The sequence below is a fragment of the Drosophila virilis genome, chromosome 4, assembly GCF_030788295.1.
Source record: "Drosophila virilis strain 15010-1051.87 chromosome 4, Dvir_AGI_RSII-ME, whole genome shotgun sequence".
NCBI classification, from domain to species: Eukaryota; Metazoa; Arthropoda; class Insecta; order Diptera; family Drosophilidae; genus Drosophila; species Drosophila virilis.
The window spans coordinates 1,410,427-1,430,493 of record NC_091546.1 but is presented as its reverse complement, the minus strand read 5'-3'; the positions used below and the strand labels follow the sequence as shown (position 1 = coordinate 1,430,493).

General features: G+C 38.5%; 2 protein-coding genes and 1 long non-coding RNA gene across 9 annotated transcripts in view; 2 read left to right on the top strand and 1 right to left on the bottom strand.

Moving 5' to 3' along the window:
* The window catches only part of Pvf3 (PDGF- and VEGF-related factor 3), a 75,876-nt gene extending 73,686 nt beyond the window's left edge, over window positions 1-2,190 (top strand). For 2 of the 4 annotated variants that reach the window (XM_015168929.3, XM_032438812.2), the window contains one exon: window positions 45-2,190. In XM_015168929.3, the coding sequence (XP_015024415.1) occupies window positions 45-168 (124 nt within the window). In that variant the 3' untranslated portion in view covers window positions 169-2,190. The remainder of the gene's footprint in view (window positions 1-44) is intronic. The other 2 variants (XM_070209138.1, XM_002059159.4) reach the window with 1 other exon arrangement.
* A 682-nt stretch (window positions 2,191-2,872) lies between these two features.
* LOC26530388 (uncharacterized) lies at window positions 2,873-5,826 on the top strand. Its single transcript, XR_001449714.3, has 3 exons — window positions 2,873-4,707; window positions 4,787-4,949; window positions 5,023-5,826. It is a non-coding gene; the product is annotated as an uncharacterized lncRNA (long non-coding RNA).
* Window positions 5,827-5,875: 49 nt separating this feature from the next.
* LOC26530471 (uncharacterized) overlaps window positions 5,876-20,067 on the bottom strand; it is a 47,619-nt gene continuing 33,427 nt past the window's right edge. For all 4 annotated transcript variants that reach the window (XR_004304796.2, XR_011416674.1, XR_011416675.1 and 1 more), the window contains 2 exons: window positions 6,643-6,902; window positions 5,876-6,094 (listed from right to left, as the gene is read on the bottom strand). The gene's annotated coding sequence lies outside the window, so the exon portion shown is untranslated. The remainder of the gene's footprint in view (window positions 6,095-6,642; window positions 6,903-20,067) is intronic.

Here is a 20,067-nt window from a genome sequence, read left to right as displayed (position 1 = left end):
TTACCCTCCCCCAACCCATCCATGCTCTTCTTTCTGCTTGCTAGGCGCATTCGCCAGGGCCTCTACAAGACGCCCACCTGCCAGTACGGGCCGTATATCCAGAAGCACGGCGGCTGCCCCACTCAGCACGAGCAGCTGCCCAGCTACAATGCGCTGGGCATGTCGTAAATGCGTTCAATGGAACCGAAACCGAAACCGAAACCGAAAACGGAACCAGAACCGGAACCGGAACCGGAACAAAAGTATTAGTATAAGATCTGTTATACCAGGCGAACTTTTGAACCAAAAACAATTTGTTGTCGAAAGCGAAAGCGAAACCAAAGCGAGTTTTAAGTTCGACTTCGAAGCGAAAAGCCTGGCGAAATGTAAGTGAATTTAGTTGCATATCCTATATACAGAACGAGAACATCTATATCTATATATATATATCTATATATATATATCGATGACACACATTTTTTGCCCCTTATTCAAAGCAAAATCATCTTAAATAGCTGTAAAAATATATTTAAAAAAAAAAAACAGAAAAAAAGTCTAATTAGCATTGTTCATTGAAGTTTACTCAAAAGTTAAAGTGAATATAACTTTGACAGAAGATTAAATACCCTTGCATATAAAAATAGTTCGAAGGCAGCTAAAATTCTATTTCGATTTGTTATCGATTTGTTGAAATGTTGTAGTCCGAACTCGATAAGTTATCGACGCGAATCTCCCTTTCTTCAGATATATACACATATATATTCGTGATCAACCTCGAAAATAAAATATATCGATTGCAAGGGTATCGATCATATCGAATACATTTATGTATAGTTTATGCGTATTTAAATATTAATCGATAAAAGAAACTCAATAATTCTAAACTATTCCAAAATCTAAAATTGACTGCGTTTTAGTTTAAATTTACTAATGTTATGTTATTTAATTATAAAACGAAACGAAACGAAACACTGGATAATCTAAATATTATTAGCAATTTTAAACAATATACATATGCATACATATTATTATAAAGATAATTAACAATATCAGCGAGAAGAGGAAGACACTCAAAACTGCTCACAATACAGAGAGAAATGTTAAGCATTTGGTATTAAATAAATCCTAACTCGTTTAAATTATTCATTAATTTTCTAGTCAACGTTTTTTTTTTTTTTTTTTTTTGTACATTTGTCTCGCTTGAGGCCAGCAAAAACGGGCATTTAACTAATATATAAATATATAACATATAATCAAATAAAATACATAGATCCCTCTCTCTCTCTCTCTCACACACACACACACTTTAATATTGAATATATACAGAATTTATAATTAATTCAAAAGCCATTCAAAAACCCACCAACAACAACAACAAAGACAAAGACAACAACATTTAATTATTATTTTTGCATTTGATTTTTTATTTTTGTATTTTCAATCTTAAAACAAAAACGAGTTAAATTCGGTTTAATTCTTCTCAAAATTGTGTTGTGAGAAATTGTAACATTTGGCAATAAATTGCATCAACTCTAGATGTTTTTGCATAAAAAAAAAAACAAAGGAGAATAATTAATATAAGTATTTTTAATTGTATATGCTTTCGGTTCATTAGGACAGCAAATCCCATAATTTAAACTATTTAAGTCGCATTTGAATCGAATCAGATAATCCCAAATGCATTTCGCTTAAACAAATGAGTTCACAATTTTATGAGTCCATTCAAAAACCAATTCATTTGCAAGTATTCACAATTTATGGGCAAAACAATGAGCCGTTAATATTTCGCGTGCTTCAAATGTTGCAACATTTATTTGCCATAATTCATGAGCAATTTATTTATATTTATTGTATTCCACGCACACTTAATCACACACACACACACAGACACACTCACTAGCAATTAAATGCGCAATTCAACACATAAATATTTAAACATTTATGTATTGTTTTTAAATGTTATTATAGAATTATATGTGCGTCAACAAAAGCGTAAGCAAAACAAAAACCAAACATTTCAACAGATTTTATTTCTAACTTTTAGCATAAATTTTAATGTATAAAAACAAACACAAAAGATGATTGAACAACAACAACAAAAAGAAAACACATTTAAGAACATCAAGCAAACCATACTTATAAATAATTGAACAAATTATTATTACTATGCGAAAATCCAAATAAATATGATAAAAATAAAAAAACAAACAAAAACTAATCTACATATATATCAATAATATACATAATAACTTAATTTGTACCAGCAAGTACTCAAATAACATAGAGCTACTCTATGCTGCTTAACATTCGAGCTAACAGCTGTAACTGCTCGTTAACAGCTGAGTTTAACAGTGCAATTATACTCAAACTAACAGAGTGCTAAATTGTGAGTGAAAAAAACCGGCGCACAGAAATTAAGCAGGCGATCGAAATTCGAGTGTGAACAATCCGTCGCATTGCTTAGAGCATGGTGCACACCCGCACAAACACGAGATGAGTCAAGGCCGGAGATAAGCAGCCAGCAGTTCGTGTGTGTGTTCGCTGTCATTTATCTAGTTACGCTCACGCGCTCACGATTCTTTACGGCGCTGATCGCTGATTGGTCCAATCAAAAACTGCCGGCAGTAATGTTCTCTGCGCTCTGCTCTCTGAGCGCAGCTTTGATGCAGCTGCGCAACTTTCGTCTGAGTCAGTGTGGCCCTATAAGTGAATAGGGCATGTTGTTGTGCTCCGCGGGCTATTCCATTAAGCCTGTAATTATTTTCTTATACGTCTTCCCGGATCTGATGCGTAAGCAGATAAGGCTATTATTTGGCGATTATACCTGCATACATAACATATGTTTAGGTAAGTGATATCTACTTATGCTTGTGTATAAAATGGAATCAAAATTTGAATAAGTGCTTATTTTATTGTAATTTTCTCCGCACCTCGCAACAAATTCGTGAGAGCGCGACGAATAAAAAGATAATGCACAGGCAATCATACGGTATACACACACATATGTATGTATATCGATTCTCTCTGCATACATATGTTTGTGTGTGCGTGTACTTTCATGCTTGCGTATGATTTCTTATGCGTTATCTGCTTTTGATCTGCGCTCACTCGAGTTGCTGTGCGGCGACTTTTGTCGACTTTGATTTTGTGTTAGTTGAAAGGCAACATTCGATTAAATCTGTTTTAACAAAAATTATAAGTGAAAATGCTCAAGTAAATGTTTTCCGTATCTCTAATTGTATACGTTTTTGGACTTGTACGGGTCGGAACTATTAATAGCCTTAAAACAAATCGCTTTCAAAGAATCAAATTTTGAACAAGTCCATCGATTTTATAGACTTTCACATAGTGTTCATATATTTATATTTTTCCCTTGAGTTTGCAAAAAAATCGTAACGCGACGAAAAAGAAGATTATGCACAACTAATCATACGATATACTCACATGCATATATTTAGCGATTCACTCTGCATGCATATGTTTGTGTGTGTGTGTGTTCTCGCAATTCATATCTACATACATACATACATACTTATTATCTACTCTTGATCTGCGTTCACTCGAGCGACATGATTTTGCTTTAGTTAAGCGGCAGCCGTCGAACAAAGATGTTTAAAAAGAAATAGTTAGTGAAAATTGTCTTACGGGTCGGAAATATAAAAACCATAAAAGAAATCGCTTGCAAAGTTTGACAAAAATGGAATCAAAATTAAAACAGTCCATCGATTAGACTCTGCATACATATGTATGTTTGTGTGTGTTCTCGCAATTGATATATCTATATGTATGTATGTAGTTATGCTTGTGTATAATTTCTTATGCGTTATCTTTTGATCTGAATTGTACGGGTCGGAAGTATTAATAGCCATAAAAAGAATCGTGTTCATAAGTTTGACAATAGTGAAAGATCGATTTTATAGACTCGCAAATGTTTAAGTGTCTGTTTTATTATAATTTTCTGCTCACTTCCCTACACAACTGATCATACGATATACACACACATATGCCTGCATGTACATGTATTTGGCCATTCTCTCTGCATATGTTTGTGTGTGTGTGTGTCACATCTACTTATTATCTACCCTTGATCTGCGTTCAATCGAGCGACATGATTTCGCTTCAGTTAAACGGCAGCAGTCGAACAAAGAAATAATTAGTGAAAATTGCCAAGTAAATGCCATATTTTACGTGTCGGAAGTAATAATTAATTAATCGTATTCTAGTTTGACAATTTGATAAAAGTGCTTATTTTATAATAAATATCCCCTCACATTCGCTAAAAGTTGGTGAGAGCGCGTCGAGCAAGAAGATAATGCACAGGCAGTCATATACACATACATACATACATATGTATGTATGTATGCAAAAGCAATCATACGATGCACACACATATGTATGTACATATATTTGGCAATTCTCTCTCTCTCTCTCTCTCTCTCTGCATAGATAACACATGTTTGTGTGTGTGTTTTCGCACTTGATACCTGCTAATGCTTGCTTGAGCGTTAACTAGCTTTGAACAGGGATTACTACAGTTTGTGGGTTTCTTGCTCCATGTGCTGTGCGCCGAGCACTTGAGTGAAACTCTTTGAGTAACATTATAAGGAAAACTGCTCGGATTAATATCGTCCATGTCGCAAATATCAATTGACATGTAAAACAATTGCCCTGAAATTTCTTACTGCTCTGTCGACTTTGGCGATTTTGAAGACTCACGGACCCCAAAAGGTATATTCTACTGAAGTCATCGGACTATTAAAAGCTTACAAAATACTAATTCATTTGTTTTCTTTTTTAAATTCTGCAGCTAAATCTGCCAAGGACAATAATTTTGAGACCTGAATGAGCTTGGATATATGCTCATGCCATGGATATATGTTACCTTTAACAAAATCGTATTTTAATTTTGTTGCTGTCAATCTGCGTCGATTCTTAAATCAACATTTTGTAGAATTCTGCCGATCTTAAAGGTATGTCAGACGTAATTGAACTCATGTATTTAAGTATACAAAACTAATATATTTTTCATTTTGTATTTTTCAGACTAATCCTGCCAACCTTCATGGACAATATATAATCAAGAAGTATTTATTTCGTTCTTGGATCGGCGATTATAACACAGTGGATTATAAACACAGTATTTCCCGCGCGGAAACTCAGCCAACTCTGCCACGCCCATGGACAAGATTTTATCAGCAAATGATCGCTATTCATGGTAGCTAGTTGACCGATATATCCTTGGTTATTCCATATCATAGATATAGTCCTAGCGAACCTAAAGGACAAAGTTCTTGCAAAATATGTATGCTTTTCTTTTACAGCCGCCCCCAGCAAGATGCCTGGATGGTTTCTAGTTGACTAGCATATCCTTGGTTATACCATACCATCGATATAGTCCTTGGGAACCTAAAGGATCAGATCCCTGCAAAATGTGCATGGGAATGGTCCAAAAATATGTATGCTTTTTCTTTCAGGAGCCCTTTTACATGAGCTGCAGCTGCAGCTGTTGCTTAATAGCCGGCTTACAGTGCTCATTTAACATGAACTGCTAGTTAAAAGCACTCATTTTAATTGAGTTACATTTTTGCCCCTTTGTGCTATGCTATGAAAATTTTTATAAAAACCACTCATCGACCTCCTGGGCATTTCTGTTCGCCTGGTATTTGAGTGGAATTTTAGGGCAAATTTGGGACCCGGCCGGCGGCAAGGGCGCCCCTTTTGGGTATGCAATGAAATTTTTCGGTAGCTAAAAATATTTTTTGTCGACCTTCTGGGCATTTATGTTCGCCTGGTATTTTGGCAGATTTTAAGAAAAATCTCGGCTGCCCACAGATGCCCCTTTTGGATATGCAACGAAATTTTTTTCTTTGTGAATTTTTAAATAAAAAAACAGGAATTTCGTTTAAATAAATGATTTATTTACAAAATGGTTGTTTTTTCCCTCATTTTCTTAATTATTTCTCTTAAAATCATAAAAATCGAGCATAAATTATAATTTGAGCTTATTTAAACTTAAAATAAGTATATCTGGCTTAATTAAAGTCGAATCCTGGAAAATTTCGCTTTGTCAGTCGTGGAGGTCCTTAAAGATCATTGTAGTCCTTAATTTGTCAGTCTGAAAGGATAAAAACACATTTAAATTGAAAAGAGCGAAAAAAATATAAAGGCAGAAAAAAGGACATAACTCGGCCATATCCTTGCAGATTTTCAAAGGACATGGTGCGTTAGGATCGTATAGACCCCCTGCATCGATCTGCATCAAAAAAATATGGGGTCATCTAAGAACCCAGGGACTTGTATTTTTACTTGTGAAATTTTTATTCCCGAAGTGCACGGAAATGGCCCGAAAACACAAATCCTTGAATATCTCCAAAACTACAAGGACGATCTTAATGAAATTTGGCCAGTTTGTAGTCCTGGTCAATACAATTTTTTTGACATAGGACTTGACAGGATATGCCAGGATATGGCCGAGTTATGGCCTATTTTCTCTTGCAAAAATCGTCCTTAAAACTTCGCCGTTTGAAGGACTATCGTCCTTTTTGTTGTTTTTTCTTTAATGGGAGGTCGAGCACTATCTACAGTTCAAAGGACATTCCGATAGTCCTTCAAATGGCGAAGTTAGTCCCGATTTTTTCGACTTTTGCCAATTTTGCGACTTACCCCCTATGAAAAATGTTGGTGAAATTTTTTGTCGAATCTTGGAAATCCTTGAATGCCAATCGATAGTCCTGCTCTCCACGAGTTCAACAAGGTATATCCTTCCGATATCCTTAAGGATTTGGCCGAGTTATGGCTAATTGAAAAATGTCCTTTTTAGAAAATTGGCCATATCTCTGAAACGGCAAGGACGATTTTGATGTCCTTTGGCCAGTTTGAGGTCCTTGTCCATACGATTCGTTTGACATAAGATTCGTCAGGATCTGCAAGGATACGACCAAGTAGTGGCTTAGTTAATTTACGAAAGAATTGTACGCATATCTAGGTTGTATAAAGGACCTTCGTCCTTTTCATTATATATTCTGAATTGGGATGATGAGGACTAACGACTGGCCAAAGGACATCATGATCGGCAAGGATACGGCCGATCTACAGCCTTTTATCTTTACAGACAAAAATCTCTTCTCCTCAGCTCCTTGAAGGATTTTCGTCCTTTTTTCTGACATATTCTAAAAAGTCAGGGCAAGGCCAGCATGTTGTCCAAAGGTTATCAGAATAGTCCTTAAATTGGCCAATTTAATGTCCTTTAAAAGGACGATTTTGATGTCATTCGGGCAGATTACAGTCCCTGTTCAGATGCGAGCTGTTTGACACAGGACTCGTCAGGACAGTACCCGATTTTTACAAAAAACGTGAAACAAAAAACCCCTTGTTATTTTGTTGAATTTGGACAAAAATTTAGAATTTGAATTTTTTAATACTAATCGATGGTATTGGTGCGTACGAGTCAAAAGGATATAAAACTCTGAAATTCGTACATTTTTTGGCTTTTTTAAACATTGTTGTAAATATCTCAGGTAAACTCCGTCCGATTTTGGGCTGTTATACTTTTTGTACGAATGCCTACTGTCAATTGTTTGTTGAGCTTGCAGCCGCCTGTCATTAAATACGGACATAACAATCAACATTATGTGTGCGATAATCTTTCACGCTGTTTTTAGCACTTGCTGCCTTGATAACGATAATGGCTGAGCAGTTCTAATGAAAATGCATAACAAATGGCACACACACACACACGCACACACACACACACACACACAGAAACCGCAATGAGGATAACAAAAAACACGCAGCACACGTAGTTTTCACACACTCACACAGATGAGACGACGTGCGGTATGAGGATTATGATCTAAAATTTATAGAATTTATAAGCAGACAGCGCCCAAAAGGGAAAACGGTGCTGGCGCCCCCTAGCGGCCAAGTGGCCAAGGCGAAAGGCAAAGCAGCCGCAGTTAAACAGGGAAATTAAACACAGCAAGAGAGAGAGAGAGAGAGGGAGAGAGAATGAGCGGGAGTGGGAGCGGGAGGGCAAGAGATGGACAATTAATGTAATCAATAAAAGTGCGGCAATTGAGAGCTTGAGTCCTCTGTGTGCGTATCGGGAATCCGATCAATTTGGCAAGTGAAATCACACGGACGAAATGCAAACACACCGAAAACTGCCAGCACTTGGGGGCGGCAATATGCAAGTGGGGCGTGGCAGCCGACAGGGAAAAGGATCAGTGCAACGCATTGCAGACGCGCCTCGAAATTAAAACCGCACACGCACACAGCTGGGTGCGCCGGGGAGGGGGTTAGGGGGGTTGCCTGTGCACGTATGTGTGTGTGTGTGTGTGTGTGTGTGAATGTGCAAAGGTTGTGAATGCATGCACAACGCGGAGACGGGCAGGAGTCAGAAGGAGGGGCGGCAATGATGTTTGCCATGATACGCCTGCATAATTAATTCCCATACACACCTACAAAAGAGAGCGGGCGTGGCAGGCTTTAAATACAGGTAGCTGTTGGAAATGCCGACAAACGGCGAATGCCGCAGCGCTTAAATTGAAACACACACACACAAACTCACACTCACACACACACTCGCACACATCCTATCAGGCAGGCAGACAGACAGAAATTTACATAAAGCAGCAGCGCCTCCTGCCGCGCCCACAGCGTCAGCCCCACGGGTTTGAGTCCATGCTAAATGCGCTTAATTTCCCGTTCGCAACTTTTCATATACCCTAAGCAGCAATTGGGTAATATGGCTTATGAGTCGAATTGGCCACACTCAAAAGGAAACTTTACAAATATGTTCACATTTTATGCACCCTTTGGAGACTTTGAACAATATGTTAAAATTTTCAACTTGTTGCAAGCATGTAAAAAGGGATGAATACGACCCAAATGTCTGCAATTTTAAATGCAGTATTTATTTATAGTAAATAAAAGTAAACTAATTTCGGAAAAGGTATATCATATCATGGCAATTTAGGGTATTTACGATTCGTGGAGTTTTTTTTTTAAAGAATATTTCTTCTGCCATTACAATGTTGCATTTTTATGACTCTCGTGTGTGTAAGGCTGTGTGTGTGTGTGTGTGTGAGTGTGAGGGTGGGTGTGTGGGTGTGCGTGCTAATTTTTATATCTGCTTGCATTTGGCAAACGAATATTGCAAACATTTATAAAGAATTATGCATTAACACAATTTGCCGCGAACAATTTGCATTTATGCGCCGCCACAGCGCAAATTTTTAATTGCACGGAAAATCTATGCAAAACGAACTGAAATAAAATGCAGCAACGAACAATTGCAGTGATTTTCCCATTGAGCCAATTTAATTTCCAGCTATTACCAGATACATTTCACGAATTACAGCCGTCGGCTGGTAAACATAAGTTGTCTGTGATATCTTTTCGAAAACTGTTTAATTTAGTTCGACTAATGCAATCAATGTGCGTATGCAGTAGAGAATTCTCAACTCAAATTGAAGAGGGAGTTATTTAATAGCTCCAAAAATACTAGAACATGAATTTCTTTCAGATATTAATATTAAAATTGTTTTTGGAACATTTAAATGAGCATAAGTTAGTAAATCAGAGGCCGATTTTCCGATTTTAGATCATTCTTATCGACTGTCACTAGCAATATCTAATTTTAAAACTTTGATCAAATTTGGAAAGAAACTGCTTGCCAATTCTATCGATCGCCTCGAGTCCATAAAGACATAACATTCTAAAATCAGACGATATTTACCCGAGCTAATCACAGAGTTTATGATTGGAATATTTCGGAAAATACAATCTACGAGTCTGAGATCAAAAGATAAGATATTCGAAATAAGGTTTTTAAAAATGTCACACTTTCGACAGTTTTGCTAAATCTATAATAATCTGATATTCTAATTGGTTCGTGTCTATGCTAATTTCTATTGTCTTTTGCAAAAAATTCTATTGCATACTTTGCGAGGCCTGGTATGATGTAATGTTGAGCTATGATAGTTAACTCTTTGTATATCCTGCATAATCCCACGCTTGCTTTCCCTTCAACAGGACCTCAACGCAGCTTAGCTCTGAAATGAACGAAATGTTGCCCACACTCACATTTACATTCATATGCCGACCTTGAGTCATGCGAAATGTTAAGTGCTTATGCAGTTCGGATCGTGCCGGGTCCAACATTGACCTTTAGACCCACAAGTCACAACGACCCGAGTGCCCAGGCACGCAACTCACATTCCAGGCGTGGCAGCTGCTCTTCTTCTTCTTCTTCTTCTTGCTGTTGCTGTTCTGAATGCTGAAACATTCGCAACATTCGTAAAAGTGCGCGATTATCCTCGCCGACGCATCGGAATGGGTTTGGGACCGGGCAATGGGCTCCAAAGAGCCCAAGCCCGATTGCCCCTCTGTGTGTATGTGTCAGCCCCTGTGTGTGAGTGTGTGTGTGCCATTGATATATGATATGGTTTTGCCGGTCGCTTTTTGCCCACGAGCCAACGGGGCGGCGCGTTCAGAAAAAGCTAATAAAAAATATTTACACATGCGCGCCTTTTGTTCGTGTGCTCGTCTGAGATACAAATGTATCTTGATGTGAAATGGGAAACAAGGTGCAGAACGAGTCGCTCGTTGGGGAAGCTGCGTCAAAGGAATATTGTGCAGAGAATTGGATTAAAGGCGAAATGTTTACAGCCGCGCGAAGCTGTTGCTGGCAAATGCGAGATTCGAGATTAAGCCAACGAATATAGATATTATCCGGGAATTAATAAGATGAAGCTAGGCGGGATATACAACTGAAAGGAAGCACTGACACAACTTTAATAATGCTAAGAAGTCGATTGACATATACGAAAAAAGAGTCCATGGAATGAACAGAAAACGAAAAATAACCTTCCAAATATCATGCTAAATTTGATCGCAGTTTCGAATACAGCAGATTCTCATAATTTCAATTCGACACACGCAAGTTCCAACAAATTCGCACAGCTGAGAACTTTTATTTAAAACCAACAATTCTTTGAACGATGTAATCGGCATGAAATGATCGGCTGACCAATAAAAAGAACCGTATGCACATTAATTTAACGATTAGCTGCGGCCAGTTCTTGTCTAAGCTGAGCCACATTTAACCCACATTTCGGGTGAAGCCATTAAAAATCCTTTTTGCGCACACAATGTGTGCGAACGTTTTAGCTATTCGATTCGTTGCAATGCCAAAGTGCCAAAAGGAAAGCAAACACTCGATTTTAAACCAAACAGGCGCCGTAACAACAACAACAACAACTGGCAACAACAACAAAGACAACAACTGGCAACAACAACCGACAGCAGCATCGAGCCACAGCAACAACAGTTGCTGCTGTGAAGCGTGTGCTAATCTTATTTTTATGGTCTCGACGGACTTGGACTTGTTTTTCGTGGCTCACATCGACTGGCAGCAAGTGCCGGGTGCGTAAATGCCGTATGCCAGTGTCTGAGTATGTGTATGTGTGTGTGTGAGTGTGTGTGTGGCTGCATCTGAGCCAAGTTAAGTTATTGGCCAAGTTGTTGTTGCCGCTCGCTTGTTTGCATATTAGTCACAAAGTACGCAAAAAGCCACAGCAACAACAAGCGAACAAGCAGAATGCGTGCTCACGACTAAGAAATACCCTGCATAGGAATAAAAATGATTTATACAATTTTTGGAGAATTCCAGAAGAGTTTTTCTTGCTATTTGGATTTACTGTTAATTTAGATAGCCTGAAAAAAAAGTTACGGTCACACTCTGCTGTCTGTCAAGAAACTCTGTAAATTAACAGAATCAAATCATGTTAGCTGCATTAACATACAAAATTATACACGACAAGCATTATGCCTTAATTTGTTGTGCTAAAATGTTGTTAAGAATAAGAGAATTTATCTCAAATATATAATAATATTATTCATTTTATATAACTTCTATCATTATAACTTCTGTCATTCAAATGCAAATACCCCACTTTTATAAGCAATTCTCGATTTTAACAGGGTGTAATAATGATGACGACTCGATGTGTTGGCTCAGCGGGAGAAGCTCAGAGCGAGGAGTAGATAGAACAACACCAAATTGAGTATTAAACGAAAGAAATGATGTCGAGGCTGCGCATCTGAGGCTATTAGAATTAATCAAAAGGATTTGTTAGCGCTTTGCGACCGCAGGCGGTTGGAAATGGAGAACAGAGCAGGGCTAGAGAGGGGTTCGAGTGTGGGCTGAACTGTGTAGGAAGTGCCAGTCCGAGCAGCTGAAGATGTTGCTCTCTGGACTAGCTGTGGCCAGGGTACATGATATCGTCTAGCAGGATGCCAGCTTTGCGCATTTTGCGGTTAGTTTGGTAATAAATTCGTGCTGGCTTATTGATATTTATTATTAGCCCCGGAAATTGTGCTCATGTTTGCCCATATATCGTTACGATAATGTTCCGAACGGGGGGGGCGTGGCGCGTGGTAGCTTTCGGTAAACGTAGCTGAAGGCAACTCAATGGACGGAGAGTTGCCCCCGCCTGTCATGATTCAAATTGATTGGTATTTGCCGAGAGAGTTAACATTGGCTAAATGGGTCAATTGAACGACAACTGGTTGTATTTCAACCGGGGTGGCAACCCTAATTGATACAAATTATGGCCAGAGTGTTAATAATACAAATACAATAACAATAAAAAGTCATCATAAGGCTCTGATTGAAATTCCCAAACAGTTAAAGCGCAGACAAAGCTAAGCAGCTTAAGGCAACAGCTAAAAACGAAGCTGACAGCATTCATATATAATTTGAAATTATTTAAGTTAAAGTCTCATAAAAATTAATAATTACATTTTTTTAAATATTTTTAATATTAATTTCGCTTAGCTTCCTACAAGAAAACTCAAGCTCATTCCCAATAAAAAGACCCAAAATATGGCCAGGCAAAGGTCTTGACCGACGTCTGGCTTTTAAAACATAAGTCTAACCTCCTCCCACTCCCCCTCACAGTGCTAAAAGGAACGTCAGTCAATTGCCAAAAGCTAAAAAAATACAAATTAAATCTGCAAAAAGCCGAATTTCAATTTTACATTCAATTTTTCAACGTGTTTTTAGAGGCTTTCAATTTCAAATGCGATAAACGACAACAACAACTGCCAAAGGCTGTCAAAAGATTGCATCAGGCCCCGGAGAAACAAGAGCGGTGTAGAAAGGGGAGTGGGGGCAATCGGTATACATATTCCGAGTCATATTCAAGACCAAATCGATTTCGACTTCGACTTCGACTTCGACTTCGATCCAAACGACGATCGACGACTCCGCTCGCTGGCTTCTTTGGCCTTTGGGGTCTTTTGGGCAGTACCCTGCTCTCATGTTGTTGTTGTTGTTGTTGGCCTGGCAATTAACTTGCGAAATAATCATTTTTATTGCCCGCTTGCCAACAAGATGCAGCCCAAACACCCGCAAATGAAATGAAAATCAATTGCTGTAGGTTTTCAATACCCTCACAGAGGCAATTACCATTTGATTAACGTATATGTGTGCCACATTTCCGTTGCCGCTAATAAAACTAATTAACTTGATGAGTGTACAAATTTATAATGCTTATGTGAAAAGTTTATATTTTAAATCAATCTTTGCAATCTTTGCGAAAAAAACTGGAATAAAATAAGCTATAATTATTGCTTTGAATCGTATATACCAAAATCTCAGCCCATGCCTAGAATTATGAAATGAAATGAAATAAGGTAAACAATATTTTTGGCACAGATATAACTTAAAACTTTTGCAAATATTCCGATAACCAGACGATTGACAACTTTAATTGAAAAAAATTTAAATTTCATTTATTAAGAAAATGAAAAAATTGCTGGAAAAGCTATCTGAAAAATAACCTACGCCAAACCAGCAATAACAATTTCATTAAACCACGTTTAAAATTCCATTTGTTTTAAGAAATATTCAAGAAAAAACGAAAAAAAAACCTTTGTAGGGTATGCCCAGTTCGTTGTGCTGTTGTCAGCTTTAGCTCTTATGTTTATTTATTTACGAAAAATTGCATTTTTTATAGACGACAGCTTGTTAATTTGGCGTTTATCCAATTCGCCCGCCGACTGTCTGGGCGTGGACAGGTCGCAATAATTGCCGATTGCCAATTGGCTTTCCCATAATGCGAGACGAGACGTTCATTGACCCACCAGCCGATCCTTCAGCGGATCCACCAGCCAGCCCGCCCAACCGCCGACCCACCGACCGAGTGGGTGTTGGCCCCCGTCAACCCACTGACAAACTTTCGCAATATGCGCTTCACATGGGCCACATGAAAAGTAAAATGGGGCGAAAGGTTGTTAAATGATTAAGAGGCGTTGCATTAGCCCGAAACCCCTTCCCCTACTACCCCCTGCCATTGGGGGGGCTGGTTGCATTAGAAAGTTCGTGGGAAGTCTTTTCAAGTTGTTGACGACGCCGCGAGAGCAACAGGAGGAGGAGGAGGAGGACAGGGAGGAGGAGTCGCTGCCAGAGCCGAGACGGAGGTGCAAAAGCAGTCAAAAGTTTTTCCACAGCAAATGCCTTGCATAAAGGAAGCGAAAAACTTCAGAGCTGGTAATGAAAAGCGCTAATATGCCAACCAGCCAAGATTGAGTCCAAATGCGTGTGTGTGCGAGTTTTATGTTAATTGAGGCACTGCGTCAATGGCATTCGCAGCTCTTGTGCTCCAACTGCAACTGCAACTGCAACTGCAACTGAAACTTTGGGTTATGTCAGCTGTGAAAAGTGCCCTGGAAAAGGTGGAGACTCGACTGTGGCGTGGGCCGACTTTTATGGGCCACATGCTGATGCCTGGCCCGGCATACAGAAACTATTAAAGTTTCAAGAAAAGTTCCATCAAGCAGCGAACAGCATAAAACTTGACAACTTCGACTATTTAATTTGGCCTGAGTAAGTTAATTAAATTCAATTGAAACAAATAACTGCTTTATGGCTCGCTTAAAGTGGACATAAAAGCGTCTATTTATGTTACTTATTGATTTTTCACATAACTTGTCGGCTTTTGCCCAAATCCATCGAAATTGATTTAATAATTGACAGTTGCTCTGATTCTCAATTTGATTGAGTACATCATACAATTGATTCAATTAGCCACAGTGCAGGGTATTATGTTACTTTCATGAGAAGATCTTTTAACATATTTCATGAGAATATTGAGAATAATTATTTGTAAATTAAATTGAAACCGAAAGATTTTCATAAAATTATTCCAAATATTCCATAAATAGAAAACTCACATACCAAGCGCTGAGAAATTCAACATAATAATAATTACCCAACACTATTTGCGCAGTTAACCAACACGCAACCGGCAAGCGGCCTACATCGAGTTCCCCCCATAAACTACGCGTATGAATATGTCGTAAGAGGCCCAGCTACAAATTGGGGCTTGTCGTTTGCGTTTGCATAAAACATAAAACAAAACTGTGCTAATAATTTTTCTTATTTTTTTTTCTACTCATTTCTTTTTGTTTTTTTATTTATTTTTTTTCGTATATATTTTTCTTGGCAATTTGTGGTGGGCGCCAGTTGGTTGCCAATTTGGCGACAGAGTCTGCCACGCGAGGCAGCTGCAACAAGTGCGACAATTTTGATGATTAATGGTCTCTATTTTTGGCCGGCCAACTACAGAGAGTAGGAAAGGAACCAAAGCATCAGAAGCGGTAGCCCACAAGATGATTTCTCGCTTGGAAATTGGGTCAGGCTATCCGCTGGGATCTTGAATCTGTGCGGCATGTCGCTGCCGTCAGTTCAAAGTTCTGCCACGACCCGGATATATATGGGCACAGACAAATAGAAAAATGTCATCATGCCACAGCCCAAGCCCAAGCCCAGACCCAGACCCAGAACCAGAACCAAAGCCGAATGCGCCGCGTTGCCATCATCAAAGGCGCGCCCTTGTCCGCCCCATCCCGCCGAGACGCAGTCGTCTGGAGACCTCGTCTGGTTTTGTTCGACTTCGTTTGCCTTTGAGCAACTTTTTACTGATCTTGTGCATTGCTCACTTCTAGAGATGGGCGCGTGAGCGCAGCAAATCACGAAAGATTCAATAAATATGAGAGAAATAATTGTTATAAAATTCGAATAATTGAATGGCCATAACAAACATTAAAATTCAAATCAAAAATGGACAAACTAAATTTTTTCGGAAAATCAGTTCAGTTTGATTCGAACTAAGAGAGCAAAAATATTTGGTAAAGAGTTCGGAACTTCACAGCTCAAACTATCTAGATAGACTGAAAAATGTATTACCTCACAATCGCTTAAATTTAAATAAAATTTATCAATTTTAAATATGAATATAAAACTCAAATACTCCAAAGTAATTGTTTACAAATTATTAAGAGTAATACAAGGATAAATTCCAAAAACTAAGAAAATAATCACGAAGTCTACACATGAAGATTGAATATGAGATTCTCCCAAATAATTGGCTCAAAATTTATTTAGAGGAGTTCAAGAATAAAATCCTCAAAATAATAAAAAAAATACCTCTTCAAAAAACAATTAAATATTTGCTTATCGTTTCAGTTTTGTTCTCCTGACTCATTCAGAGAGCTATCGTTAATCGTTGTCAGTTCGTCCCATCTCTAGATCGTATCTTTCATCGGGCATCTCTCAGATGCATTTGTCTCGGACTGACTCTGGCATTGTGTGTGCACAATGTTCAGTTGTTGTTTCTCGTGTTGCCCGTCTTGTTATTGTTTGCCAAACATGCCAGATGCCACAAGGGCTCCGACAACGTGTAGCTGGATAATAATTATCGCTTATCAGCGCAACGCCTCAAGTTAGGCAGCGCTTTTTCGGTCGGCCACAGCTTATCGCTGGGTCATTATCTGCACCGGAAGAGTTCAAGTTCAATGTAGACATGCGTGGGGTCTCCTGCTGCCGGTGGCCAACTACAGTAGTAACTCGTTTACAAATGCCAGACACTCAAATACAGTAGTAACTCTTTTATAGGAAATGTCAGAAACTATGACTATGTAGGAACACATTAAAATCATTTTTATAATTGATTTGTTAAAGTATTTTCTTCATAGAAAAATCTGTTTTCTAATATATTTAAATATTTAAGAATCTTAAGAAAATGTCCCAAGTTATGTCTATAATAAATATTTTAAAAAATATTGTTTTTACTTTAAATGAATTTTACATTTTTGTATAAAAAGAAGCTGGCATAAATTTGGAATAATTTACAACGTTTATAAAAAATCCCTTTCACTTTAATACAATTTATATATAAAGATATTGAAGAAATATCTGTTGTAAATATTTAACAAAAAATATTGTTTTTCCCATAAATAAATAAACAGCTCTGAAAACGAGGCGCTCTTCTTAGCGAACGTTCCCTGTACTAGCTAGGGAAAAGCCTGGCTTGAAAATGTATTCTGTTACTTTTTCAAGTATGTTTGTCTATGGGTATATATATGAGTATATATATATATATATATATATATTTGTGTGATAAGCACGTGTCCACGTCGAACAGGTAGCTGGCCAGACTGGAACCAGTTGTGGAACTAGTTCCAGTTCAGGCAGCTAAAAAAATAACTGGAGACGAGGTCGCAATTTGATTGATTGAAAAACACGCGACAGCTGATGTACTTAGTGCCCGTTATCCCCCCCCCTCTCCCCTACCCGTCTCTTTAAACTTTTGCAGAGCTGTCTACCCCTCTTCCCCCGCCTTGAGCTTACCCCTTACCCCACCGCCTATCAGGCCAAATTTTCTGTGTCAAACAGCCAAAAATTGTCTTGTTTTTTTTTTCTCGATTTGTTTTGGTATTTTTGGTGTTTTGCCTAATTGCCTGGGGGCCAATGGGGTATTATTACCGGTTGACCTTAGCGCTTAACGTTTTGTTGCCTCATCTGCATATGTGGCCGTAAGGGGCGTGGCTTGGGGGGCTGCTCGCTTCGATTATGAAATTCGCTGTTTGCATTTTTAACACATAAATTGCAGCGACTTTGACTATTTCAAATGTCTCGATTTTTTTTTGCATTTGTTGTTGCATTTGTTGTTGTTTTTGTTGTTGCTTTTGTAGATTTGTTGATTTGTTGTTGGGCGCCTTAAGCGTCGCGTGTCTGCCAAAACGCGAGGAAAAATGAGACAGTGTCTGGAGGCCCGGCCCGGCCCGGCCCGGCTAACAAAATATGACTTTTATGCAAATGGCTTTCGTAAATATGCGATATTTGCCGTTTTGTGCGCGTTTTCTTAGCCCCCATCTCGTGTTACCCTCCCCATCCCCCCTCACCTGCCCGCCCACCCACCTGCCAGCCCATCACGTTTTGCAGTTATTGTAAACCAATTTGGCTGCGTGATTTGTCTTTTTGACAGTTACTTCTTAAGCCATTTTTAGCCAAATGGGCGTTACGTTTATTTGGCTTGTTGTCGGAAGTGTGAAGAGGTCCCTGACACCTGACGGGCAATTCACACACACACACACACACACACACACACGCACACCTGAGGCCACAGTCAACAATGCTTGTAAACGACTGTCAATGTTTTTGTTTATTTAGAAAATTATGTATTTATTTTTATCCTACGACACGGGCGAATGTTTGCATAGCTGCAGGTAAATTTTAAATGTTTTCTTTATACCCTATAGCAACGGAAAATAGGCATGCGCAGTTGTGACTACGCATGTAACGGACAGCAAGAGGTGTCTCTTATATCATGCCTAATTTCTCGAGAAATCCAAGGAGGAGGCACATCATTTTAAGGATGAGTACTTATATAACTAATATATTAATGCCCAGAAAATATTATAAATATCGCACAATAAGCAACCGAGTTATTTGAGAATGCATTTGGCTGACGTTTACATATAAAACATAAACAAGTTGTCTTGTGTTAAGCTTCAGCTGCTTGTGAGGCATACAAATTGATTAATTTATTTTATTTGCCCGCCGAATCAATTGATGGTATCTGAGCAATGCGCTCTCAAAACTGGGGCAAAGTTTATTACTAATAAGTGCGTTATCAGCTGTCGTGAAAATGCCGACAAACTGTGGAAAAACTATGTTTTCTTTCTTCATCATGCTGTAGCGTGACTTTGTACTAAATGATGTCATTGCACATCTTGGAAAACTTGGAATGGAAAACGATAAGCTGTTGGATGAAGTTCGAGGAGAAAACCTTCTTTTATCTATCATAGTAAATGATATTTGATTGTTTTAACAATCAGCAAGAGGTTATACTTAAATAAATAAAAAATAAATAAATAATATAAAATTAAAATTCCTTTTCAAAATATGCTTTTAGTCCTCAACTTTTGTTATTAATTTATGACTAGGTAGAACTAGCTACAACTAGCTTATGATATATACATTAACAAGTGGGTTGGCTTAATGACACATTTCTTTTGCCAAATGCGAAACTTTGATCATAAAACAAATTAGCACTTGCGCTTATTGCCAAGGAAAAGCAATTTATTTCGTTTTATTTGATTTGGTTGCATTTGATTTCATTTCGTTTTCGAATGTGGCCCACGCAAACCGCAAAAGTGGCCGAAAAACTGGCGCAGACATTAAATAGACGGCAACGACGACATAAAGTCTCGAAATGCATTCAACCCCCCTTCCAAACGCAACCCCTCCCCCTTCGCGACGCCCCACACATCACACGCCCCATTGCAATGTTGCCAACTTGTTACGCACTGCCCCGCCTCCTTCTCCGTCTCCGCCTCCGGAGCAGAGCCTATTGAATGGATGGCCGGGCCTCGAACCCGGCCCGGCCCCGACATGCATCATCATTAACAAACGTTGTCGTTGTATTTGTTGTTGTTGTTGTTGTTGTTGTATTTATTGTTGTTGCTGTCGCCAATGTTGTCTACGATGTTGTCTTTTTAATGTTGCGGTCGCCGTCATGTCTATGTCTCCATTTTTTGCATCTATTTTTGCCAAAAACTATTTATTTACTCCGAGTCTCTCTCACACATCATTTGCCCCGGGCCATGCGATTTTCTTGTGCAATTGAGAACGCGTGGAAGTATTACAAGCTCTTAAATCTTCATAAAATAATTTAGAATGTATTAGAGATTAACTAAATTATTGAAGGACTTTTGATTAAATATTCCAGCAATATT